Raw genomic sequence first — 26959 nt, 5'->3', positions numbered from 1 at the left:
AGGTGTGCTTTAAGGTTTCTGCCAGCTATATAAAGCTGCATTATAATGAGCTAGATCATTGGTCTATCTAGCCAAGGATGTCTGTGTTGACAGGCAGTAGCTGTTGTCAGGCAGGGGTCTTTCTCAGTGCATCCAGCGCTCTAGTTTGTCAGCATTTGAACTTGGGACTACTTTGCAACAGTAAAGTCTCAAAGCTACTCTTAAAACAAAGTTCTACAAACAAATGAAATTCATATAAATGCTGTTCTTAAATTTAAAATTCAAAATCAGTAGCAGACTAAAAGTGAGTAATAAGAAAGGAAAATACCCTCTCTCAGATATGAAAGATAATCACCAACACTTTGAGCTAAAATAGTCCCCAAAACCACCACAATATTAACACTGGTGCTGGAAAGATATTAGTGTTAATTCTATGAGGGAACCTTCTTTCTACCAGCTCTAGGGTGTCCACAAAACCGGGCAAACTGCAATAAAACACAGGGAATAAAAAATGGGTCGGTATTTAATCATATCAATAAGCTGTTGGCAGTTTTAGCAGCTTTAAAAATAGTTAGAAAGTTCATGGAAGCTTCTCTTTGCTTATTTACAGGAGAAACATTTTCAGAGGTCGGAGAAGACGGGAAGATGACAGACTTGTGGTAAGGTTTTGGGTTTACTAAAAGGAATATTTGTACAGTCATACCTTGGGTTGAAGTTGCTTCAGGTTGAGCGTTTTCGGGTTGCGCTCTGTGGCAACCTGGAAGTAACGGAATGCGTTACTTCCGGGTTTTGCCGCTCGCGCATGCGCAGATGGTCAAAATGACGTCACGAGCATGCGCAGAAGCGGCGAATTGCGGCGCGCGCAGACGCGGGTTGCATTCTGCTCTGGATGCGAACGGGACTCCGGAACGGATCTTGTTCGTATCCAGAGGTACCACTGTACTGTAAAACAGCCCCTGTGATGGCCCTTCATATGCCAAAAGAGGTTTTGTCATTTCCAAAATAGTGGCTTGGACCATTCGTCCCTTCTGCCCGAACTGTGATCCTTCTCTTCATTCCCACCTGTATTTGCACGTAATGGAATTAGATTTCACAGTCATACTGCTCTCAATTTCCATTGAATATATTTTCTTGAAATCTCATTTTGTGCAAATTTCAATAGTACTTGGATATTTTCTCACTGATATGGATCACAGCGATACCTAAATACAAGCACTTGGGACTTCTGAAAAGGATGTTGTGGCTGCTTTTTGCTTCTCCTTTGGTCCTGCGATTGCTGTGAGTGAAGTCGTGGCTTGCTTGGTTTAGCATATCGTCTGGACCCAGGCCTGTGGTTTGTCTCCAGACAAACCACAAGCTGTGTAACCACAGTTTGTTCTTAGGCTTACTGGAAGATGCAAATGATGAGCCTGGGTGTGGATGGCATTCTAAGGCAAATCATGGCATAGCTCACAGCAGTGCAGCAGCAGCAGCAGCAGGACTGCAATCTTCTATCCAGGAATCTACTTGCTCATGCTTTCATTGAAAGCTGCAGTCTGATTTAGCATTGCGTGTGAACCAGTTCACTGTATTGCATGAAATTGGCTTGTAAGGGTATCTGGATGGAGGGAAGAGATGTGTTACTCAATTTCTTCTCTAGATTGAATATTGATTGGGTGGGGCATAGTATGTTATTCCTTCACAGTATATTAACATGTTATCTTCTTTTTTAGCGGCCTCCGCCTTCAGCTGAAACTAAGACTTTGACACCAAAGTTTGACTTGCTAGCCTCGAATTTCCCTCCATTGCCTGGCAGCATGATAAAAACACAAGGGGACCCAGTCTTGGAGAGTAGGATGTCGGACGTTGTTAAAGGAATAAGCAAAGAAAAGGTACCTAATCTCAGTGCTTGACCTAATCTCAGAGCAAGAAGGGGAGGTTAGAGTGAGTCTTGTCCTAATCAAGGGCACAGATTGTTAGAAGAGAGCAGGAAGTGGCTGTCTCCCACCAACCCGGCCCCAAATCCTGTGACCGATAATAAAACAAATGCACCCCTGTCTTGGAATGCTTGCTACACAGTGCATAACCTTGTCTTGCTCCAAGGGGTCCATACAGGAGCACTACGTCTAGTGGGGCTGAATGTCTGGGTGAGAAATCTGAGCCAGGATTATTTCAGCCACCCTTGTAAATAAGCCCATACAGGTTAGTAGCCTGCAAAATGTTTAGTTGCCTGCTGAGGGGCTCACAAAAGAGGGAAGGAGAATGAAGGTCAGGAGGCCAGTGCCCTGGAAGGTTTCACCAGTGATGCTTGCCCTGGGCCCGCCTTTATTTTTTATACTGAATCATTTATACCTGAGTATAGCCACCATTTAAATTTCCCACCGTGCCCCTATATAGCATCGCTTTGGAGCCTGCTATCAGCTAAGCCTGCCACCGGGCCCAGTGACAAGAGTTGGGACCCATTAGATACAAGTTTGCCGAAGGCCCCATCAGACCTGTAACTAGTCATGTGACGAGATCTGTCCCGTCCCCCACAGCAGCTTGCTCTAGGTTTGCACTGAGTATGGAAATGGTTTGCCTCCTCTGAGGGCATGTCTAGTTTTCTATGCTGTGAGCATAGGAGGAACTGAGAGCTCCATCCCTCCTCTGCCAATTCCCTCACTCACCTGCATGCAGTTTGTGGCCACTGTGGCTACCAGGCTAGTGCTTTAAATACAAGGCTGATTTCACCCCTGCTATAGCTGCTGGTGTGTGCAGTACTGGAGTAGACAGGTGCAGCTGCTTTTACAAACTTGTAAAGGGTCCATTTTAATGTATGTATTCTTTGGGCTTGATTGAATGACATTCCTATTTTAAAATGTTTGTGTGCCCCTTGTTTGTGGCTGTGACTCATGTGAGTTGTTATCTTAGTCTGTATTGTTGAAAACATCGTTTCTTTTGCTTCCTCTAGGAAAACAAAGAGTTGCCAGTCGATTGTATAACATCTACTCAGGAAGAGCAGGGCCAGAGTACTGTTCAGCCTGTCACGAGTGCCAGTTCTCCCTGTGAGATTGATGTTCCTGGATTAAGGTAAGGAGACAAGTGTTAGTTTTAAGTTGCACCTGGAACTATGTAGCTGCATTGAAAGGGAAGGGCAAATATATTTATGTTTCTTTTAGTACTAGAGGCATTTTCTGCCAGCAGGCTGTTCAAAGTGACATGCAATCAATAAAAAGAAAGCCAAGGGGGGAAGCAAATTACAGGGCAGCTAGTTAAACAAAAGACAACAGCAAATACCAATAATAGTATGGGTGAAAGTTGCAGCTATACTCAGAATGCCCTGCCCTTTTTCCTTTAATTGATGAATGCTTTGTGTACTCTTCATGTTTGTAAGAACTAGTTCATGGTGCTGCCTATCTCCTCAGATGTCTGGTAACAGATGATTCTGTTTTAAAAGGTACTGTGCAGTAATCTGGGTCCCCATATCTGGTTATACTGAATATCCTTAAAATAAGCAAACAATTCCTAAGAGCTCACTTGTGAGTCTTAAGAGCAAGCAGATTAAATGGAGGAACATGGTTGCACTTGGAGCCAGTTCAAACATAATTCTAAGCCAAACAATGACTTGGTGCTGATGAGCCTCTGCAGTGAAGATTGAGACCATAGCACACTTCTGGTTTTGCTCTGTTAGCCAAGGAGAATCCGTGGTTTGCTTAGTGTTAAGTCTGAATCTGGGCTCATAGTTTGTTTCCCCTAGAAAAGCCACAAGTGGTAAACCCAAGAAACAAGCCTTTGCCTACAGCTTGGGGTTTGAAGTGAGACAAATCACGAGCCTGAGTTTAGACCTAATACTAAACAAACCATAGCTTAGTCCTGGGTAGCACTGCCAGACCAGGGGAGGAGAGCAGTGGCTACACCCACATATTTGCTTGTTTTGTGCCAAGCCATTTATTTGGCTTTACATTCCATGCAAACTGGGCTATTGTATTTTAATGTTTATCAGACAAATGAATATAAAAACAATGAAAAAAATGTGTTGCTCATACGACTAGTGCATAACAACACAAAAGGAGATGGACCTATGATGTTATGATTAATTGTGTGGGAGTGGACTGGCATTGTGTGTGATGATGCGTTCAACATGCACACAGGGAAGGGAGCATATGGAATCTGTGCCCCCTGCCTTTAAATATGTTCCCATACCTGGGAAATGATTGCTTTGGATGCAAGAAATCATGTTCAAGAAGCCCAGCTAGTTCCTGTGCAAGGTGTAATATCAAACTCTCATTGGATTTACCAGTGCCACTCAACCAGATAAGCTGGAAGAGGTCCAAGCGCAGAAAGAGGTTGCTAGCCAGACTTCGCCACCTTCACCTGTGTGCCCCCTCAGTACTGTAAAATCACCTAGGACAAACGCCACTTCATCTACAACCAGTACGAACACGATGCCTACCGTGACAGTACAGGTAAGGGTGTCTGCTTTCAGTGGGTTTTCAATGGCTTTAATAAACACCTCCAAGCCTTGGGGAATGTGGGAATTTCACCCCAGTATTTGCAGTGAAGGTTTGTGTTCGGATGGAGGGGGCTGTTGAAAAAAATAATAAAATAAACTTTTGCATTGACTGAAGAGAAACTACAGTGGTACCTCGGGTTACATACGCTTCAGGTTACAGACTCCACTAACCCAGAAATAGTACCTCAGGTTAAGAACTTTGCTTCAGGATGAGAACAGAAATCGTGCTTTGGCGACGCGGCGGCAGCAGGAGGCCCCATTAGCTAAAGTGGTGCTTCAGGTTAAGCACAGGTTCAGGTTAAGAACGGACCTCCAGAACGAATGAAGTACTTAACCCGAGGTACCACTGTACTTGGTTTTTATTTTAAAATGCTGTCCTTTTGTATTCTGCCACACTAAAACCTTTCTCTTTGACACCCAAAGCAACCTCGGAAGCTCAGCTATGCTGAAGTCTGCCAGAAACCCCCAAAAGAGATGGCTCCAGTTTCTGTTCAGCCACTTAGGGAGCTGCGTACCAATGTAACCTCTCCTGCCAAAACAGAAGAAAATGGCACCCATGAAAGAGCTGGAGAGAAGGCGTGCGAAAAACCTGAAGGACGGGTTAAGGACTTTGCGGTCTTCAGGGGCAACGGGCCTCCCAAGGGAGCCGCAGGAAAAATCAGGGAACAGAGGCGCCAATGTGGACGTAGGTCTTCTCCTCAGGGAGCGCCTCGGCGTGTTGGCAAGGAACAGTATGTGCCACCACGATCACCAAAGGAAAATTGATCAGACTTTTTATTTAATCATAAGTATGGACTAATGAGCATTAGAGGAGAAACTGGCCAGCTGTGAGAAATTCAAATGTGGGGAAAGCGGACACTGAATTCAAGAGCACAGAGTTTGCGGTGTGAGAGTGCTTGAAGAGGTCCCAATATTCATCTCAAAGTGATATATAAAATGCTGGAGGAATTGAATCAATATAAATATGATAAAAGATTATAATTTTTGTAACTTTTTTTTTTTTGTTTTAATTTGCAGCGGGTTTCCTGCCTGAAGGTAGAGTCTTGGGTTATGAATTAGTTTGTTGAAAATGAGGAACAAATACATACACACAATAGCATGTTCCTCACCTGGAGAAAGAAGAGGCAAAATATTTTTTCCCTTTTTTTCTTTTTTGAAAAAAGCATTTGTGTAAAAGTTATAAATTACTTTTTAAATCTATTTAATGTACGGCTTGTAGGATGATGTGTATGCCATTAATGGCCTTGCATTACAAATCAGCCCCAAAACTGACATGCTTGGTCAGTATGAATGAGTGTAGCCACATACTTGTTATGTCATGATTTAGTCACTGCTGATAACTGAATGTACTACTGTAGTATTTTGTGTTTTGGAAATGTAGTATTTGAACTTACTAATTTTGGTCAGCTTTTAAAACTCTATTTTACTTTGGATTATACAAACAGCAAGATTAGTAAATGAATAGTGGGCAAGGTTTTAATTTGTACTTGCTTTCCCCCTAATTAGGGATTGCATTATTTTTATTTTCCCCCACTGCTTAAGTATTTTTCTCTAAATCTTTATTACAGAATTATGCACATCTAGCTGGAATAGTCGTTCCAGTACTGATGCAGGACTAATACAGAAAAAGTGCACAGCAGTCCTTTTCTTGGTATCACATTTAATGACCTTGGATTTTCATCTCTTCAGTATGCTTAATTGTGTAGAAGTGAGGCAAGTCAGTTTGAAGTTTGGCCTTTCTATGATACATGGATGGGCCTCTAGAGTGACTTGCATTGATACATACTGTATATTGAAAAAGCTCTTTCTACTGAAAAAAGCACTTCATACTATACTGGAAATCAGGTTTTGTGTAGAGGGCAGACTTTTAAAACAGCAAGTTTGGTAACTAGGTTTCCTCGGTTTTTTAGAGGTGATAGCCATGGAAACTTCCAAGTTAGTCTGGAGAACATTGGAGAGGATTTTTACATAGCTTTATGTTAATTAGATTAACAACATTGTGTAATGAGCAGTCTGGGTTATAAGCTGGTAACTCTAGTAAGTCATAAAAGGAATAGGAAAGCTACAAGTTAAATCTGCCAAAATCTGCATGCTAGGGTTCAAGGTTCTGTATTAAAGTGTTAGGGGAAAGTATCTTGCAACAACAAAGTGTACCTTTCTTTAGTTAATAGCAAGTATAACAAATTTAAAGTTGTTAGTTGTGAACACTGGAAAATGCAGTTGCGAGATACTACCACATCCTAGTTTATATATGCTAGTGATAACTTTAAAATGTCAGTGGCAGATAAATAATTTAACTGTGAAAATGTTCATCTTCTGATTTTCTTAGCCAGATAACCCTTGGCAATTTTTACTCAGTAGGCATTCTCTATCAATGGCTTTGAGAACACTCATATCTATTTTTATAAGTATATAAATATATATATAAAGTTAGATTTGTCATTTCTCTAACTTATTATTCAGCTTGGCAATCACTTTTTTATTTGATTGAAAAGTGTATATGTACTTACATAGTTGATATTCTTTTTTTCTATGCATGTTATTAATCATTACTCATTTTAAAGTACATGTGCTGGGTTTGGCAGTCTTTAAATTTACACAAATCATTGATCACATCTGTTAACACAGAAACCCATTTTGGTTTACTCATAATGCTATTTTTGTATGGACATAACCCACAAAAGGTGAAAAATATTTAAAAGTGTTAAGAACGCTGCAAAATGTATGGAAGAGTACTTCAAAAATTCTTTTTTAAGATCATAAATCTAATTACTGCACTTGGATTGGAAAAAAAGGTTGAACTGCGACAGTTATCCTTAGGGTAGACACGTATTGTGACATTACAAACTAAAGATGTATTTGAATTTATAAGAGCCGACAGGAGTTCTGGAAATATATATATGGTTGTCTGTCATTCAGAGAGAATGTAGTTGTTTGGAAAGGGGCTAGTCAAAACAAATTACCTGGCAATGTGAGTGTGTGAAACCTAACCCTGCGTTATGTATCCACGTATGGGTAGAATCTTTGTTCAAAAGCAGATCAACTTGAAAGTGTAGCTCTTTGCTTTTTTGGATGTTAAAAAAATAGAGCTCACAATTGCTTTCTTGTGAGTTAAAAATGTTGACCTATGGAAGAGATGTGTTATACACCGTGTGAGTGTGTGTGTGTGTTTGCGTGGGTTATGGCTCTTGTTCAATGTATGTGTTAAGTGTGTAAAAACAGCTTTTTCCAGTGTAAAGTTGCTACTCTTGAGGGCTCAATATTTGGTAACTATCAACTCAGTTAACATAGCCTCCCCCCCCCTCAAATCTACTATAAACTTTTAGGTTTAGAGGAAATAATGAAGTAAATGCAACTGTTAAAAAGAGAGCGAACAGTGTGTGCTGTTAGCTTTTCTTGCAGTTATTGCATGATTAGAAACTTATCTGGGCTCACTATTGCTCTTGCCCATTCTCAGGCAGTGTCTTGAGTCTCCATCCATCAGTCTTCCCATATTACTTTGGAAACGAGAAATAACATCTTTAGAACTAGATTCACTGCTGGCAATTCTGCTGTTTTATTGTAAGAATGTTGAATGTGGCAGTGCTTGTTTTCTGCATAGTTTTGCATTAAAGTGTTAATGGACAAAGCATTCTTATAGTTACTGGGAAATTGAGGCAGTGAACAACAACATGTGAACCCTTGTCCTTTGTCTATTAAAAAATACTGGATGAATGTAATATATACCGGCATAGCCTGTACTGGTAAAATAACCAAAACAAGCATTTTCATTGTAAATATTGAAACAGTGGAGATGAAGCTGATGTTTGCATTTCATCCATAAAACATCAGTGTCAAAGCTGTCTACCTAAATGCCATTACCTTTCACCTTAAAGGTCAGTAATGGACAGACATGCCTGTTGAGTCTTATCAGTTGAAATAATAATTCATTATAATGGCAAACAGCTTTCAGTTTCCTCAACTCTCATTTGTTGGTGATTTTATGAGTGTTCTGAGTTTTTCTCCTTTCATGTTTTTAGGATTGGTAAATAACTCTGGGTCCTATTATTGTACTTATGTTCTGGAAGGGAAAAAAGGGGGAGATACTCCGTTGGCATGGAACTTAATATTCCTACCTTCTTTTCTTTTTTTGATTTAGCTTGGCAGAAAGTGTGATGCAGATTTAGCAGTAGGTTGAACTAAACCCATCTTACTGACCAGAAGAAAACTTAAAAGATGAAACTGGGGCAGATCAGTAGCAATTAAGTGACTTAAGCAATGCTTTTATTGTAGTAAAATAGCTATGGCCTTACTATTTCATCAATATCGGCTAAATGTCTGAATATGTTCACTCTTTTTACTGTTACCCAAGTGAATATTCACATGAGAGAGAAAAAATACCTGCTACATGTGTACAGATTTCAAATTTGTAAAATGCAGCATTATATACAGACAAAATGCAACAGAAATGCACTTCGGGTTGGGGGGAGCTTTTGTAAATTGTGATTACAACAAATATGCAATAGGTTTTTTTTCTTTAACTTTTGATATTTCCTTCTGAAACATAAGATTGTTATCGTTAATCTTTAATGGCCTATCATGCTCTTGTGTGTGTGTGTGTGTGTGTGTATGTGTGTTTGAGAGAGAGCAGATATTCTTTGTGTGGGTTTCCTTTAGGATGGTACATTTCATTTAAAAAAAAAAACTTGGGATGAAAGTTAGCTGGGTCTCCAGCCCTGGACTCTGGAAGACATCTGATGAGTGTATTAATGTAGGTTTCAGAGGATATTAAATGGAAACTAATTGGTCTTCAAAGTAACCTGTAACAGCTTCAAGCATTTTATATTTAATAGCTGGAGGGTGTGTGTTTTTTACAGAAGATTGTCATGGATAAAATCCCCCCCTCAAATATATTTCTGATGTAACTGGCTAGTGCACAAATGGTTTCAGTTCTTCAGTCAAAACCACTCAGCTATGTCTCTCCTGGAAAAGTTTGGTTTCTGATATTTATATTCTCACTTTTCTGTGAGACTTCTGTTTAAAAAAAAGAAGTAGTAATTATCTGGATTCTCTACTTTGTCAGTTTGGTTTATTCCTGTTGTCAAAGCTGTCTAAAACAAAAATGTGTAAAGTAGGTTCATGCTTAATTGTTAAAATTATACATGTATTTGTATTTGTTTTTGACATTGCCAAGGTGCTATGGGAAACTGAAATAACCGTTAGAAGGAAATAATAAAATCCACCTTAAAAAGACACACATCCTTTGTCCAGATGCTAAATGACTTGGTATGCCGAGTATGTGGCAGTGGAAGACCTATTACTCAAAACCACTAACTGATCAAAACGGAAGGATGGGCAGGAACTATATGCCTGAAGCTAATTGTTGAGACATTCCTAAATAGGTGGATCTTAAATGCCATTATGGCAGACAGGCTACTTTGGATGTTGGTTCTTACCCATACGGCTAATTAACTACATTGGGAGTATAGTTGTAGATTGGGAAGGCTAACCTGTGGCGCTCCAGATGGTGTTGCCCCCAGGCAGCATGGGCAGTGGTTGAGGATTTTGGGAGTTGTAGTCCAAGACCATATGGAGAACCACAAATCTGCCCCCCCCCCCACTATAGAGGATGTATAAGACAACAGCATTCATTCTTTTAAATTTCATCCTGAAACATAAAGCCAATACTTCAGTTGGCCAGTCTGGCCCAGTACAATGGATACTATGACATCTGTCCTCACCGACGTTATTTCACTTTGGCTTTTATCCTGTGCTGTTTTTTTACAATAGAACTACATGTAGTTGGAGCCTCACCAACTACTCAGAATCATTCAGTTTGAAAGGGAAGGCTGTTGCAAGGGTGTGAGGGAACAGTAGGGTGGTTTTTCTGCTGAAAATCACCCGTCTTCCCCAGAAGGGGCAAAAACAACTTGGTGATGGCATGACTTTCTGCACAAAGATTGTAAGAAGAGTTGAGTCACTTAATTCCTCCCTGCTTTGAATTGTGGCGTTTGTAAAATTCTGGGAAGCTGGGGGAAACCATAGGCCTACATCCTATGACAGCCGAAGTGAATATTCCCCACAACTACATGAGATGCTTGTTGGATTTACACTTTTGCTAGCCGTTGCCTGATGATTTATGGCAAAGCAAACTCCATTATTTGACAACATTCTTTGTGGAACCTCCATTGAAAGGTTTGTGAAGGTACTGGGACACCAGCGATAAACCCCCTCCTTATTTTGTGCGTTGTATAAAACAGCATATATGGGTTTTTCCAGTCTTCACATGCAGAAGGGGATCAGTTTGCCAGTTTTATTGGATTTGCTATAAGAAATACACATACCTGAACAAATAATGTATAAAAATTATTATACAATTTAGGTAACATAAGTTGCAAAACTTGGTTATTTGTATTAAAGTATTTCCTCAAGTATTTCCATATTTGTTTCCATCATGTAAGGTAAGGTAAAGGTACCCCTGCCCGTACGGGCCAGTCGTGTCCGACTCTAGGGTTGTGCGCCCATCTCACTTAAGAGGCCGGGGGCCAGCGCTGTCCGGAGACACTTCCGGGTCACGTGGCCAGCGTGACGAAGCTGCTCTGGCGAGCCAGCGCAGCACACGGAAACGCCGTTTACCTTCCCGCTTGTAAGCGGTCCCTATTTATCTACTTGCACCCGGGGGTGCTTTCGAACTGCTAGGTTGGCAGGCACTGGGACCGAGCAACGGGAGCGCACCCCGCCGCGGGGATTCGAACCACCGACCATGCGATTGGCAAGCCCTAGGCGCTGAGGTTTTACCCACAGCGCCACCCGCGTCCCACCTTGTCACAAAGTGTGAAAAGCCTGTGGGAAGCCTCAATTCCTGACTACATTTTATAGATGAGGATTCATTACCACACAAAATAGCATTGATTTCAGCCTTACTATGAAAACCAGGAATGGGGAACCTTCATACATAACTTGTTTTACGACTCGTCACTTATGTTGGCTGATGGGAACTGGAATAGACACACCTGGAGGACCACAGATTTCCTGTCCTGGAGTAAGCAAAGGAATCTCAAATGAGCAAAGGAATCTTGTTAGCGGTTTGAGATTTAAATGCAGCTTGTGATTTTGACAATATATTGATACGCACAACGTCGCATATCAACCCTGCCTATTAAAGTGAAATGCAAGATACTTTCTACTCAATCCTGGAGTCCACAAGCACTACTGTGCACTTAAACACCCCAGCTGCTGCTTGCCAATGACCTCTGCCCCACCCCAAAGCAGCTTGCTTTAAACACAAAAAGGTGGTTACAGAGGCATTGATATTTTGACTTTTTGGAGATGAGTGATTATGAGCATTTGCCAGGTTTTTCATGTCCATGACACGTCATAAATTTTCCAAAATGTGTTGGCCTGAAAAGGTTGAGAACAACTTGTTAATCCCTCCCACATTGCTTACTCAATTCCTGAGAATTCATTCCTGTTCTTGAGCATGGTGTTTCTGTGGTCAGGTTTCCTGTATGCATGTCACCATTGAGCATGCTGGCTAGAAGGCTGGATCCTGTAGCTGTAGGATGGCCACAGAGTATGAGAGTGCCTGTGGACGTGACCGAGCCAGTGTAGACATCGCTGCAACAAGTGTGAACATTCTGGGAATGTGGGCTTGGGAGAGCACATCTTTTTCCCCCAACTGTACTGCCATGTGATGCTCCAAATCTCCTTGACTTTGCACGTATTGAAGATGTTGAGGCATCACTTCAGGGAGATCAACATGCCCCCGACTCACTTCCATAAAGCAATATGCAAGGCAGACCTTTCATCTTAATATTGGTCATTAGCAATCCCGGGGCTAAAACAAACTTGAGCTACGCTTGTGGGGTGACCCACTTCAGTGCTTCTAGAGCCCAGACCCTCCAAGTGTCCCTGTTTTCCAGGGACCATTCTGGATTTACAGAAGCCTTCCTGGATTCTGATTTAATCGTGGAATGTCCCGCTTTTCCTCATGACACCCCTATTTTCATCAAATAAATAGTGGAGGGTATGGAGTCATGCGATCCTCGAGTCAAGGAGATAACTAGACAACCTTTCAAAGACATCTGAAGGCAGCCCTTTATAGTGAAGTCTTCTCATGTTTAGTGTTTTATGTTTTATATACAGTGGTACCTCGGGTTACATACGCTTCAGGTTACAGACTCCGCTAACCCAGAAATAGTGCTTCAGGTTAAGAACTTGGCTTCAGGATGAGAACAGAAATCGTGCTTCGGTGGCGCAACGGCAGCAGGAGGCCCCATTAGCTAAAGTGGTGCTTCAGGTTAAGAACAGTTTCAGGTTAAGAACGGACCTCCAGAATGAATTAAGTACTTAACCCAAGGTACCACTGTAGAGTGGTACCTCAGTTTAAGAACAGTCCTGTTTACGAACAATTTGGTTTACAAACTCTGCAAAAATGGTGGTAGTGTCCTGGTTTGAGAACTTTACTTCAGTCTAAGAATGGAATCCGAGGGTGACGGCGGCAGGAGGCCACATTAGGGAAAGCGTGCCTCAGATCAAGAACAGTTTCGGTTTAAGAACGGACTTCCGCCAAGGTGGTTGTCACCGATGGAAGCGAAAGCTCTGAAAAGGCTCAATATGGAGGCCAAATGGCCGAAATATTGGGAAATTTTGGAACAAGAAGGAGACAAATTGAAATTGCAGAGTTTCGAGAAACTAAAAAACAAAGTGAGAGATTGGCTTCATTATTATCAGATAATGGAGGCATATAATTTGGATAAGAAAATTGGCTTCCAGGTGGAAAAATCAAAACTAGAAACAGAACTGTTAGAACCCAAAACTAAGAATTTGTCAAGAATGTATAACTTGCTGTTGAAATGGAATACTCAGCATGAAACGGTGAAATCTGCTATGATTAAATGGGCACAAGATGTTGGACATAATATTATGTTTGCTGACTGGGAACAGTTATGGACCACAGGTATGAAGTTTACGGCATGTAATGCCCTAAGAGAGAATATTATGAAAATGATATACAGGTGGTACATGACCCCAGTCAAGCTTGCAAAAATCTATCATTTGCCCGATAATAAATGCTGGAAATGTAAAGAAACTTTAGGTACATTCTTTCACCTTTGGTGGACGTGCCCAAGGATTAAGGCTTTCTGGGAAATGATATATAATGAACTGAAAAAGGTATTTAAATATACCTTCTTGAAGAAACCAGAGGCCTTTCTTCTGGGCATTGTCGGCCAATTGGTGCCAAAGAAGGACAGAACTTTTTTTATGTATGCTACAACAGCAGCAAGAATACTCATTGCAAAGTATTGGAAGACACAAGATCTACCCACTTTGGAAGAATGGCAGATGAAGGTGATGGACTATATGGAATTGGCAGAAATGACTGGCAGAATCCGAGACCAGGGAGAAGAGTCGGTGGAAGAAGATTGGAAGAAATTTAAAGACTATTTACAGAAATATTGTAAAATTAATGAATGATAGAATGATGTTGGATAGTAATTAAGCGGTTTCTAGCTGTAATGCTCTAAGAGAATATGAAAAAAGGGTTATAAATGGGTTAAAATCTAATGGTAAGGATTTGCTGAACCAATAAATTGAAGTGGAATACAAAAAAGGGAGGTACGAGGAGGTCCGGGAAACAAGCTAAAGGAAAATAAGTAATAGAAAATATGTGTGTTTTTAACTGTTTTTATTTTGTATTTTTCTCTTTTCTTTTTCATTTTTACTGTAATATCTCAAAAAACCTTAATAAATATCATATATATATATATATATATATATATATATATATATATAGAACGGACTTCCGGAATGGATTAAGTTCGTAAACCAAGGTACCACTGTACGTCGGAAGCTGCCCAGAGCGGCTAGAGCAACCCAGTCTGATGTTCAGGGTATTATTAGTGTTAGCACTTTTTTTCAGGGGTTACTCAAGGGTACGCAATACTGGTACCTATTTTTTGTTGCTGTTAAAAAGTTTGGCTCTTACTGTAACAACTTCATGGTGATTACCAGCACCTATTTTTCTATAAAAAAGCTCCCCCCCCCCATTTCTTCCTAGTGCTTTTTCTCAAAGGCATGCAGTACCGGAACCCTATTTTTTGTTGTTGTTACAGTAGGAGCCAAACTTTTTAACAACTTGTATTTTTCTAGAAAAATGCACTTCTAATTGAATAGGATGTCCGTATTTTGATTGGATAAATGTTGGAGGCATGTTGTTGTTGTTTAGTTGTGTCCGACTCTTCGTGACCCCCTGGACCAGAGCACGCCAGGCACTCCTGTCTTCCACTGCCTCCCGCAGTTTGGTCAAACTCATGCTGGTAGCTTCGAGAACACTGTCCAACCATCTCATCCTCTGTCGTCCCCTTCTCCTTGTGCCCTCCATCTTTCCCAACATCAGGGTCTTTTCCAGGGAGTCTTCTCTTCTCATGAGGTGGCCAAAGTACTGGAGCCTCAGCTTCAGGATCTGTCCTTCCAGTGAGCACCCAGGGCTGATTTCCTCCAGAATGGAGAGGTTTGATCTTGCAGTCCATGGGACTCTCAAGAGTCTCCTCCAGCACCATAATTCAAAAGTATGTTGGAGGCATAGGAGCCATCTTCTAGGGGCTCTGGGGGCTTTGAGGCCCCCATAAAATATATGAAGGGGTCCCACTGACCACCCCCCCAAAAAAAGTTGATGGCATTCCCATTCAAACTTTGCACTGCGTCACGTGGACGACGATACCCCAATATTTTACATCAAGTTGTCCCCCCTGGTGGGAGGATAGGGAAACCTCTGGAAATGCCTCACAAGCGCCATCCCAATGGTAAGCGCTTTCTTCAGAAGGGAAGTCTGGCCCGAGCGAAGGCTATCGCGGCGCCGTGCGCTTGTCCGAGGCGGCCAGCGGAGGTCGCCCGCGGCCTAGCTAGCCGTGGCGCCTTCGCCGGCTAGGCCTAGCCCTGCCTGAGGCGGCGCTCGTTCGGTTCGCGCGGTGGTGGCGGCGCCGCTGCTGCTGCTGCTGCTGCCGGAGCCCGGGCTGGGCCTGCCCGCCTCCCGCCTTTCTCATGTGACCTAGCCGGGGCTCAGCTCGGCTGCGGGGAGGAGGACGAGGCGGCGGCGCTCGGAGGCGAAGCGGGCGGAGGAGGAGGAGGAGGAGGATCACGGCCATGGCGGCGGGCACCCTTGCTTGGCGCGGCGGGATCCGGAGCCCTCAGCGCTGAGGAGAGGAAGGAGGAGGAGCCGCAGCTGCTGCTGCTGCCGCCGCCGGAGTCGGCCACTTTTCCCACCCCATCATGGCTGAGCCGCCAGGCGGTAACGGCGCCGTGTCTCCGCCGGCCAGCTTGCCCCGGGAGGTCCGCGAGCAGCTCGCCGAGCTGGAGCTGGAGCTCTCGGAAGGTGAGCCTCTTCTTTCCAGGGCGGGAACGGAGAGAGGGCGAAAGGGGGTCGGAGCCCTTCTCCCCTTCCCTTCCCACTCCTGGCACCTTTCCATCGCTCGCCCCCTGTTTGGCTAAGCAGAGGGCATTTCCCCCCTTCGGGTTTGGGGGCAACGATGGTGGTGGTGGCGGAGGAGGAGGAAGGAGAAGAGGCCCTTTTCTCTCCTTTTCCTAATCCTGCGCTCTTTGCAACCTCCCGTTTCCCCCTTCTCTAGATAATGGCGTTTTCTTCCTCGTTTAGGGTTAGCATGGAGCTGTTAGAGAGTGTGCAAACGAGCCTTTGGGTTTCTTAATTCTTCTTAAGTGTGCGCGCGCGTGTGCTTTGCATTTTCATTTCTTTTTTTATTGGTTTTCAACTACAATCCAATAATAATAGCCTCGTTGTAGCAATACCAGTTTATAATACAATTATTATTATCAGTAGTTCAAATATCGAGTTTTATCATTTAGATAAGGTCCCCCCCACGTGCTAGAATTGATGGCTTGGTTATTTGCTATATTTCTGCGTTCCAAAATGTTACTAGTTTCCATACATTCTGGTCATCATCGTAATCCCTTATACAACAACTGCAATATTAATAACTTCTATTTGTGTTGACACATTAAATGATTTATAAAATTGCAAGTGAGGAACTCAAACTATATCCTTGTTCTTCCTATGTGTGGCAATTATTTTGTCTATGGTGTTTCTTCCTGTTGTGCTTTCCATTTTCTGCTCCTTTTCTTTATTTCTGTGTTTGTGCGTGTGTGTGATTTCCATTTTCTGCTCCTTTACTTCTGCTCCTTTGCCTTCCCTTAGTCTGTATTAATTTTGTGAAGGCACACAAGAGATTTCCTCCTTCTTCATTCCCTTCCCTTCCCCCCATCCGCACTCACATGCTGCCTGTGTGACTTCATTGTGAGTTGAAGCTTGCACCTTAGCACTTACATTGTTAAGTTCTCTTTCTTTGCAGTCCCTTTGCCACGTTAGGCAGTGGAAATGGGTAGGCCGCTACCTCATTGCCACCTTGCTCATACTGTAATCCGTTGGGGTGCAGAAGCGTCTCTGAATCTTCCCTGGCTTGTGGTAGATGCTGGTCTTGGTGACATCTGCAAATGCACAAAGCTAAACATTGTATTGAGCTGTGGGGGTTCCCTGTAGCCCGTTGCTCATCCTTATAGCATGTATGGGTTGTTGCTGCACTTTATGTACTTCTCCCTGGTTGTTTAAAATACTGCATGCATTGTGCAAATGATACCCACATTAGGGGTAGGGTGGGCATCCCTTCTGACTCCTCAGCAGTGTGCCTGTTAGTGAGCATCACTGAAGTGTGGGGAGAGTGTGACTGAGCTGATGGGGCTTGGATTCCCCATTTCTCGATAAGGTCCTCTCTGGATCCTTTATTGCAATATAAAATCCCCCCACCCACCCTTACACACTTATCTGTCACCTGGCCTTCTTCTGATTTGCTACTTTCCACCAAGCCTGACAGTTCAGTAGGTATGGGAAAAAAATCTGTGTTTGCTTAAAAGACTTGTTTAAAAATATTTCCATGGCTCTTCCTTTGAAAAGGGGCTACAAGAGCTGTCTTGGAGTGGTAAATCTTCCCTTTTTCAAATGCCCTTGGGTAGCTTGCTCTATGTATGAGTGAGAGAGAGCTCTAAGCCTTTCATACAGTTCGAGGGAAGAGACTGACCTGATGCTCGCTCTCTTCCCCCCCTTCCCCCTTGCCCTCTATATCATGTAAATGTACCAGTTTTAATGTGTTCCTGTAGATGGTTTCCTCTTCTGTTTAATTCCCTGTCATCTTACAGGTTTTAATAGCTCCTTCAAGGAAAAAATCAACTCCTTTTTATGAGGTGTACATGTGGGTGAGGAGTCTCGGATAACAATGAGGGGTGGGGGGAGCATAATGTATTTTCCATGTGACCTGTGCAAGCTGTTTTATGCAGCTGTAATCAGTTAACAGAAAGTTCCTGTTTATGCTAAAAACAAAACCTTAAATTGTGTTTGAGCCATAAATGGCACATTTCCTCTTTTCTTTTCTGTGGTTGCATTTTTTTTTAGTCTCCATGTTGAGCTTTCTGCACACTGGCTGTTAAGCTATTGTCCTCAGTTTTCTTGAAAATGACGCCCATAGATGGTTTTTGCAGAACAGAAGGCACTGTGTGTTGAAGTTGAGAGAAAAGGACTGACTCTGCATAGGGGGAGGAAGAAGAGATGTCATTTTTACAGGGTATACATTCTCTCTCTCTGGTGTAACATTAGGGATTATGTCTACAGGGCATTTTTTTGGGGGGGGGGGCGATCAGTTGCCAGCCCCTTTTGTGTACCGCCTTTGCTTTTTTTATCATGAATGCATTGTGAGTTATTTCAGAAGAGAAATTATTTGCGAATTATCTTACTGGGGATAAGTTACTTGGGTTTTCAACCAAAGAGCTACATTGATTAGATCAAGGGCTTGTACTTGCCTAGTAGAATTTTTGATTTTCAGCAGCAGACATAAGCAATGATATCATAAAAAACTGCTTTTGTTTTGCTCCTTTGCATCTTTCTTTGTCATTCATAATATGACTGCTTAAGAAAACACAAAGTGCACTTGCAAACACTGAAAAAAATGAATGGTTGTTTGAATCTTGGCCACAGAAACTTAAGAGATGAGCACTTGGAATGTCATCTAGTGTATGGTGAGAATATGGTCTAGATGCCCTCATACCATAACATCTCTACTTCACGGTATATACCTACCTAACTGGAGTAATGAGATTAGTCAGTTGCCTATCCTGCACTACAGACTAGTCAATTGTCTGTTCTGGATGTGGTTACACTTCCTCTGAAGGAGCAGACCAGTAGTTTGGGAGTACTTGTAATCACTAGTACAACAGTAACATCTATTACTGGCTAATTAAGCTGCCTATATGCTTCTGGGCCAAATTTGATATTTTTATTTTTAAGTTTAAAGCCTTATATATCAGATACCGTAAGTATTTCCATGTGAATTACTCAGAAATTGAGCTCTATTCCTGTACAATTAATTTGCTCTTTACATGTAGAATCACATTCTCCACATGCTGGATCACGATCAGTAAAACCATGGAAGAATATTCCACAATCCTGTTCTGCTCTGCTTTGCTAAGCAAGCCTTTTTCTGATCTGTAAACACACTGTATTAGTAAGTTTTTCTGGTAGAAGTTCTATGAATAGACAATTCACAAGAAGTAGCATATGCATCTTTTAAAAGTGGTGTTGCTGTTCCTTTCATTGATCACTTTGGGGTTTTTTCTCATTAAGAAATTAGTAGGAAATTTGTGTTATGTTAAGTCTTAGTTTAGGACCCTATTCATCAGTGTACTTACCACAACAGGCTTCCTTAATGGTACTAACCTCCTTGGAGGCTTCAGGCCTTTAAAGGTCACTCTTAGCTACTTTGATATGTCACTTTGTAGCACACAAAATTTCTGGAGGGGATTTTAGTCCAGTTTCTAGGGAAGTTCATAAAAAAATGTAAGAGTATAGCTTGTTATTATGTCTGCTATTAAGTTTTGGTGAATGTTGATGATATGAAGTAATGACAGAGAATGTCCTCTTATGCCCTTTTGAGAAAATTGTAAATTGCTGAATTTACTGGCGCTTGTAACTGCTGGGAAGACATTTTTATATTTTCTGCAGCGTATGTCATTTTACCCTAGGCTTAAAAAAACCCAACTATTTCTACACGGTTCAACCTATACTGTTCTATCTTTTTAGGAAATCTTGCATTGTTTATGCAGCATCTGACTCTGATACGCTTTGAAACTGCAGCTCAGATCACTGCAGTACTTTTTCAGCATTGCCCAGCAAGAATACTAATTTATTATGAAAATGTGTTTGTGTAGGGATGTGTGTGCATGTGCGAATAATGTTACCTGCATGCCTTGCATTTTAGTACATATTAGTACTTCTCGGACTGTCACATGCTGTTGGCTTGTGATAGGTTCAAAATCTATCCTGTTTGAGTGTACAATTGATTTGTTCTTTAACTCACATTAGGAGTATCTATACTTCAGTTTTAAACCAGTCAAATAAAACAGTCCCTTTCCTTTTCTAGGAAGCTCTGGCAGGAGAGCTGGAGATTTCTACTACGGAATTTCAGCACCTCTAGCAAACTACAATTCCTAGGATTCTTTGAGGAAGCCATGATAGTTAAAGTGGTGCAAACCCACTTTGGGTGAAATCTAACAGGAACATGCCCCTCCCAAAAAAATCATCCTGCAAAATCTGCTCAGGAGTATTGGGTCACCTTCTGGAGCAGATTTGGAGGGGGAGGGGAAGAGAAAGAGGAATCATATGGTACAAGCTCAATAAATATTTTGCTCAGTAGGTTTGCATTAGATATAACCACCAAGAAGGGTCTTTTCCTGATTAGTTATTTATCAGTTACTGATGCCTATTTGAAGATGCTTTAACACGTATCTGGCCTCTGCTGTGTGAACTAAACACCCCTTGGTATCAGTGTAGGCAATGATGTATTTAAATTTCACAAGGATTAAATTGACTTGCTTCAGTTTAATATGGCATAAATTTTTGTCCAGTGGCAGCCAGCTATTTAAGGACATAAGGGGAGTCCTGCTGGATCAGAGGTTTATCTGGTTCAGCATCATCTTCCCATGTTGGCCAACCAGATGCTTCTGGGAAGCCCACAAATAGGACACGAGTGGAATTGCGCTCTCTTTCTCTTTCACCTTCCTCATCAACTGGTATTAAGAGGCTCAGAAGTCCCCAGCCCTTTTTGACCTAGGTACACATTTTGATATCTAAGCAATTTTAGCTTAAAAGAAATGCCCATTTCATAACAAATGTCGATGCTCAGAACCCTTTCCACCCAATAAAAGGCAGCTCTGTGCCTGCCACTGAACCAATAAACAAAAAAATAACCCAAAAACTCATTGTGTGCGCGTGCGCATGCATGTATCACCAATTGGGAGGGGTAGACAGCCTTGTCAGAAACCAAACTGTCCAAGCTTGCAGCTATCACTACAACTTTTAAATAATGCACTGCAGAGGTGCCAGCTTCTGAAGGAGATTGTGGGGGCCGATGTTGTGTGGCGCATGATAGCAGGATGTTGGAGGAGCATATCTACGTTCTCTGCACTATGCATAATTTTATACACCTCTGTCATATCCACTTCTTGCCCCCCCTCAAAAAAACCTAATACCTTTTACTGTGAGGCCGTGTGGCCCCACTCCACTGGTGCTTTGAGTTGTGCCACTTTTATCTATCATTGAAAATTGTTAGTTGAGATACAAATAGCCCAAATGAAAAATAATAAAAGGAGGCGGTATAAGAGCACCCACCCCAGATGGAGGGTGGTAGGCCTGTGGTAGCAGGCTGTATCTCAAAGAAGTGCCTGGGATGTGGTACTGGTATAGAGATGACTACCCAGCACAATGTAGACTACAGGAGAAAAATTGTGGGTTACATTCCATCTTCCTTCTGTGTGGATTAAAAGGAATATTTTCATCTAGTTTTGTCCCCAGTTACCTCCCTTTTTCTCCCATGGTGAGGTAATTTGTTTACTTTGTGGGTGTTCCCAGTTAGGACTTTGAATAGGCTATGATAGCAGCCACCTGCCTCTGATTTCATTTCTAAAAAAGAGAAGGGGTGCTAGACTGTGATGGGATTTTAAAAAACAACAAAACCTCTAAGCTGTTTTCTTATCTGGAGATCAAGAAGTTTAGGAGTGAGGAAACTCTGGATCCCCAGCTGCTTTATATTTTTATCACAAGTGATTTGCTTGATCTTATGGGGACTAGATAGGTTTCTGCTTCCACCTCTGTTAGAATTACTGGCCCCAAAGCAACATGGTTGAGGCCCTGTGTGCTTCTCCCCAACCACCCCAACTATGAAATACCGTATTTTTTGCACCATAACACTCACTTTTTTCCTCCTAGAAAGTAAGGGGAAATGTCTGTGCGTGTTATGGAGGAAATGCCTACGGGTGGCATGCCTACGGATTTTCCTCCTCTAAAAACTACGTGCATGTTATGGTTGGGTGCATGTTATAGAGCGAAAAATATGGTAATTGCTTGTAGCATACATTTTTTTAAAAAAATCCCAGACTTTCTGTCTGTCTGTCCTGCTAATATGTGTTTGACCGGATTTCTGTTTATACATGCTGTGATAGCTGAAACTTGTGCCCTATTGAGGAAAAAATACTGGGTCCCATGTCCACAAAATATGAAGCCTAGTTAGACATGATGGCAGCAGGCCTGTGTTTCAGTACTCGCTCATCACGGATTTTGTATGAAGCTGGGGAATGGAGCTGAAACTTTCCCCAATTTCCCCCAGCTGTTTTTGTCCCAAAGAGGTTCTCTGACTTAAAGCAACTTGCTGAGAGAAAAGCATTAGCAAGAGAGAGAGGCTGAGCTCACTCTGAACCTCCCACCCTACCCCAAAGTGCTTTGTATTAGAGATTCCCCCTTCCCCCACATCCTTCTCTACTTCATTGGGAATTGCAGGACTTGAGTTGGCGCCTGGGGTCATTGGGAGTCTGCAAAGAACCGACTGTTTTGGTAATGCTAAATAGACATCATATGTGGTAAGCAAAAGACTCAAATGTCTTAAGTGAAAGGGTAATGAAAGTGGGTGGGATTTATACCCTCTTAAACCACAGAGCCTAGGACTTGCCAATCAGAAGGTCAGTGGTTCGAATCCCCGCGACAGGGTGAGCTCCCGTTGCTTGGTCCCAGCTCCTGCCAACCTAGCAGTTCGAAAGCACGTCAGAGTGCAAGTAGATAAATAGGTACCGCTCCAGCGGGAAGGTAAACGGCGTTTCCGTGCGCTGTTCCGGTTCGCCAGAAGCGGCTTAGTCATGCTGGCCTCATGACCCAGAAGCTGTACACCGGCTCCCTCGGCCAATAAAGCGAGATGAGCACCGCAACCCCAGAGTCGGCCACGACTGGACCTAATGGTCAGGGGTCCCTTTACCTTTTAAACCCGTTTAGTAGGCAGATTCACATGAGCAAAAGCTGGACATTGTTAAGTACTTCTGTAGAACTTACTTAGGATGCAGCGCTGTACCGTTAACATTTGTGTTAAGTACAGTGTGAGTCATGTGGCTGGTATCCTGTTGTTTTGGTTTGGGATCTGTAATGCCTTGTAAATCCCCAGTGACTGCAGAGGAAGCAGTAGTCCTAGTTATCTTCTCTATAGGAGGAGAACCACATTGCCTTGGAGAGTGTTCTGTCAATGTGCCCATGAAAAGTGAGTTTTGGGGCTTCTTGGGTGCATGTTCTTCCATGAAGCAGGATAGGCATCTCTGCTGCACCTGTTGCTCCAACAGCTTTATTTGAGACCTGTTAATGGTTTGCAACACATGACGATAAGCATTTTTAAAATGTTTTGCTAAATTTGTTTGCTACTTTTGTGATATTGGCTGCTGTTTTCTTTCTGAGCGTATTCTCCCTTTGTGGTTCCTTTTCTCCTCCCTGTAACTTTAGCACCCAGTAATACTAACAGTGAGAAATGCTTTGTATTTTCTGCTCTGTTTTTAACAAGCTAATGTCCTTAACCTGTGTGCACAGTATTGATTCCCCCCCCCCTTCTTTGTTTTCCCTTCCAGTTCAGTTAAGAATGAGACAGGTTTCATGTTTCTGCTTTCCTCTCAGCCAGCATCTGAAATGTAGTGTTGGCAACCACTCTGGGATACCTCACCTGAAATAGAGAAATAAAACAAAAATAAAACCAGTATTTGCCTCCTTGTGTTGTGCTCCTTGGTTCCAGTCAGTATCAACTACAAAGCATTATTAGTTGTAGAATATGCCACCGCCAGAGCTGTATGTACTCTGTGCTAAACAAATTAACAATCTCCATCCAGGAGAAATACTGTACTTGTGGGGGAAACCAAACTGTACAGGCTGTATAAATTATGTAAATCTGCATAATTTATTTTATTGTGCATAATTCTCATTTTCAGACCATTGACAGGCAAAGCACAATGCAGGGCAATATAAAAAGGTAGAAAGCAAAAGGCAATACAACCATGCCTCAGTCTCTGGTGCAATGCTACTCATATTTACTTGGAAGTAAGTACCACTGCGTTCAATTAGTTTATTTCCATGTAAGTGTGACTAGGATTGCAGTCTCAGTTTGGCATCTCTCTGGCTTCTGAGATTTTAGTTGGCATTGTCCATACATTTTCTCTAAGCATATCTACACATCTCTAAGGAATGGAAAGTTTAAGAATAAATAAATGTGAGCTGATACTCTTAAGAATCTGAATTCTGCATCCAGTCCCATATTTTGTGGCTTTTGTGGCTGTTGCAGAATGTAGCCCTACACAGAGAGCTGTCCTGAGCGAGATTAGAATATGTCCAGTTTCATTTTCTCTCATAACTATACTGGCCACTTTGGTGTAGTAGCCAATCTGAAGGGTGATTTTATAAAGCACAGTGTCCTTAACCTGTCCTGGCACCATGTGAAGTCAGAAAGTGTTACCTTCTTTGGCAAAGTATTTGGTGCAGGTCCAAGCAGAAATCAGCCTTCTCCCAGGCCACACTCCTTTTTCTGGAGCGGCCTAATAGCAAGAGAAGAATGTGTTATATGTTCTTAACATTTCTGAGGCCAATATGTTTCCCCCTCATTATGTAGTGTGTTTCTTTCTGAAAGGTGAATTGACTATTAGCTTTAGGGTGCTTGTTGGCTTTACACCTAGTGGCAGGAAAGGAGTCTGCTAGGTTTACAACATGTAAATCATGGGTAGGCAAAGTAAGGCCCAGGGGCTGGATCCAGCCCAATCGCCTTCTCAATCCAGCCTGAGGACTGTCCGGGAATCAACATGTTTTACATGAGTAGAATGTGTCCTTTTATTTAAACTGCATCTCTGGGTGATTTGTGGGGCCTGCCTGGTGTTTTTACAGGAGTAGAATGTTTGCTTTTATTTAAAATCCATCTCTGGGTTATTTGTGGGGCATAGGAATTCGTTCATTATTTGTTTTCAAAATATAGTCTGCCCCCCCCCCCCCACAAGGTCTGAGGGACAGTGGACCGGCCCCCTGCTGAAAAAGTTTGCTGGCCCCTGCTGTAAATGCTTGCTGGGATTGAAACATGAAATTTATTATAGTCAGACACCAGCTTGAGAAACACAAATGGAACTACAATCCCAATAGCAAAACAAACATTCAGTAGGAAGCTGTCTTCAGGTACGGCTGTGCATGCATGTAACTGGTATCCAGGTGGAACTGTTGCATAGTGAGCTGCATCCCAAGGGAAGTTGTTATCACATCACATCTAAAGGCCACTTCCAACTTCGTCTTGAAGTCTTACGAGCCTTCCTGTACTGAAGATCACCCTAGGAGGAGTTTATATACATGGTTTCGTTAAAAAATAAATAAATTCATTTTTCAAATATCAAACAATGCAATACAAAAGTAAAAGGAGTGCTTTGGTCAGTTCCAGTAAAAAGTTTATATACATAGTCACTTAGGAAATTGTCAAGTACATCTTAGGCTGCTCCTGACTTGTTAGTGCTGTGAATGTTTCCCAGATGTGAACATGTTATCATTTTTTCAGAATGGGAATTGCTTTGCAGTGACCTTATGATGACTTGAGCTTATAATGTGAAACTGAACTTAATGTGAAAGGGCATGTACATGGAGGGGGGGAAAGGGCATTTTTAAAAAGTGTGTATGCCGGTGTTTATTGAGTTATTGGGGTGGAATAAAGTCGGAATGGTGATTAAAGTGTTTCTGCTGAAAACGGCATCTTCATTTTGTCTCCCCCCTCCTCTTCCCTGTAAGGCATGTAGTTAAGGAAACATGGGACACTGATGTCATGCCATAAATTTCATTGCTTCCGCTTCACTTTTTATTGGCTGCCACTGGAGTAAACTAGATGGGAAAGCTAAGAAAGTGATGCTGCTGCTTGATGTATTTCCTTAACTATGCTTTATAGAGAGATGAGCCAGACACACAGAGAGATGAGACAGATGCAGGCATTACACAGAAACTGACACAGAGTTCTGGTTTTCAACAGCAGTCCCTTAACCAACATGACTTCTTATTTCAGCCATATCTGAGGCAAACTGATGTCAGTAACACCTGCAGATCTTCTCATAAGGAAAGAGTGGTGGTGCTTTGCATATCACGTGTGTTAAGTTCTTCTGTAATATGCTGCTTCCCTTTGCTTTCTCTCATGTATCTCCGGCATGGTAGTTGGCTTACAGTAGTATCTAGCAGCCCTGATGCCCCCAAATGAGACAGTTTCCTAAGGTTAAAGAACATAAAGAAAACTCAAACCCTGAGAAGTAAGGTGCATTAAGTGAGAGAGAGAAGTGGGAAGCAGCAAATCTCTATGGACAGCTCTACCAAGTCAGGAAGGACACCTTGGTGATGCTATCTCTGTAATTATAATGTGCTTGCATGCAGTACAGTCTGTAAGGTAATTTCCTCGTTCATAGGTGAGGCCTGCTTATGATAAGTACAGTTCTGTGACATGATCCAGCATGTTCCTTTCCCAGACACTTCATTTTACTCATGTAGACCTGGAATGCTCTAATACAGTACTGATGTGTTGAAATGAGGTACATCTCCTGGTCACTTGTTAACCCTGGATTTTAAACATCCATCTAATATAGGAAATCTTGCCTCTTGGGACACTGTCTTTTAAGATGGTTTGCATGGGAGTCCTAAACCATACTTACTTGAGTTGCAGCAGTTTTGAGATTGAGCTTCTCTTAACAGGATTTGTGTGGCAAGTATAGGCGAGGCCAAGCTAACCCAAGTTTTCAGTGCCGTCATAGGTGTGTCCTCAAAAGGGTGCCATGAATATGTACAAGCTGCTGGCATTGTAGCCATTTTGTCTATTCAGTGAAGGGATAGGGAGCTCCTACTTGTCATGGACCTTATGATAGGCATTACAGCAAAAGTTTATACAGCACAGTGGCTATAAGATTGTGTTGTGATCCAGAAAAACTGCTTCAAATCTCACCTCTTACATAAATTTGCTAGGTGACTTTGGAGTTAAACCTAGACATGTCTTTTGCCATGCCTTTGAATTCTGTTCTGGGAATTACCTTTCTCATTTTTTTAAACAACCCGGCTGTGTAATCTCCTGATATGTATTGGATCCCTGGTGTGTTTGACGTTTTCCTGCTAAATAT

The 26959-nt window shown here is 42.2% G+C and overlaps 2 protein-coding genes across 10 annotated transcripts in view; both read left to right on the top strand.

Annotated features, from left to right (window-relative positions):
• LARP4 (La ribonucleoprotein 4) overlaps positions 1 to 9686 on the top strand; it is a 37033-nt gene extending 27347 nt beyond the window's left edge. For all 7 annotated transcript variants that reach the window (XM_080994531.1, XM_080994529.1, XM_080994528.1 and 4 more), the window contains 5 exons: positions 590 to 638; positions 1692 to 1850; positions 2909 to 3027; positions 4238 to 4403; positions 4874 to 9686. In XM_080994531.1, coding sequence (XP_080850657.1) covers positions 590 to 638; positions 1692 to 1850; positions 2909 to 3027; positions 4238 to 4403; positions 4874 to 5215 — 835 coding nt within the window. In that variant the 3' untranslated portion in view covers positions 5216 to 9686. The remainder of the gene's footprint in view (positions 1 to 589; positions 639 to 1691; positions 1851 to 2908; positions 3028 to 4237; positions 4404 to 4873) is intronic.
• A 5719-nt stretch (positions 9687 to 15405) lies between these two features.
• The window catches only part of DIP2B (disco interacting protein 2 homolog B), a 187593-nt gene continuing 176039 nt past the window's right edge, over positions 15406 to 26959 (top strand). For 2 of the 3 annotated variants that reach the window (XM_080994365.1, XM_080994363.1), the window contains exon 1: positions 15407 to 15803. In XM_080994365.1, coding sequence (XP_080850491.1) covers positions 15701 to 15803 — 103 coding nt within the window. In that variant the 5' untranslated portion in view covers positions 15407 to 15700. Of the gene's footprint in view, positions 15804 to 26959 lie in introns of all 3 variants that reach the window. The other variant, XM_080994364.1, reaches the window with a different exon arrangement.

The sequence above is a fragment of the Podarcis pityusensis genome, assembly GCF_964106645.2.
Source record: "Podarcis pityusensis genome assembly, chromosome: 2".
NCBI lineage: Eukaryota > Metazoa > Chordata > Lepidosauria > Squamata > Lacertidae > Podarcis > Podarcis pityusensis.
The sequence above is the reverse complement of the archived record's forward strand: the minus strand, read 5'-3'. Positions and strand labels throughout refer to the sequence as shown.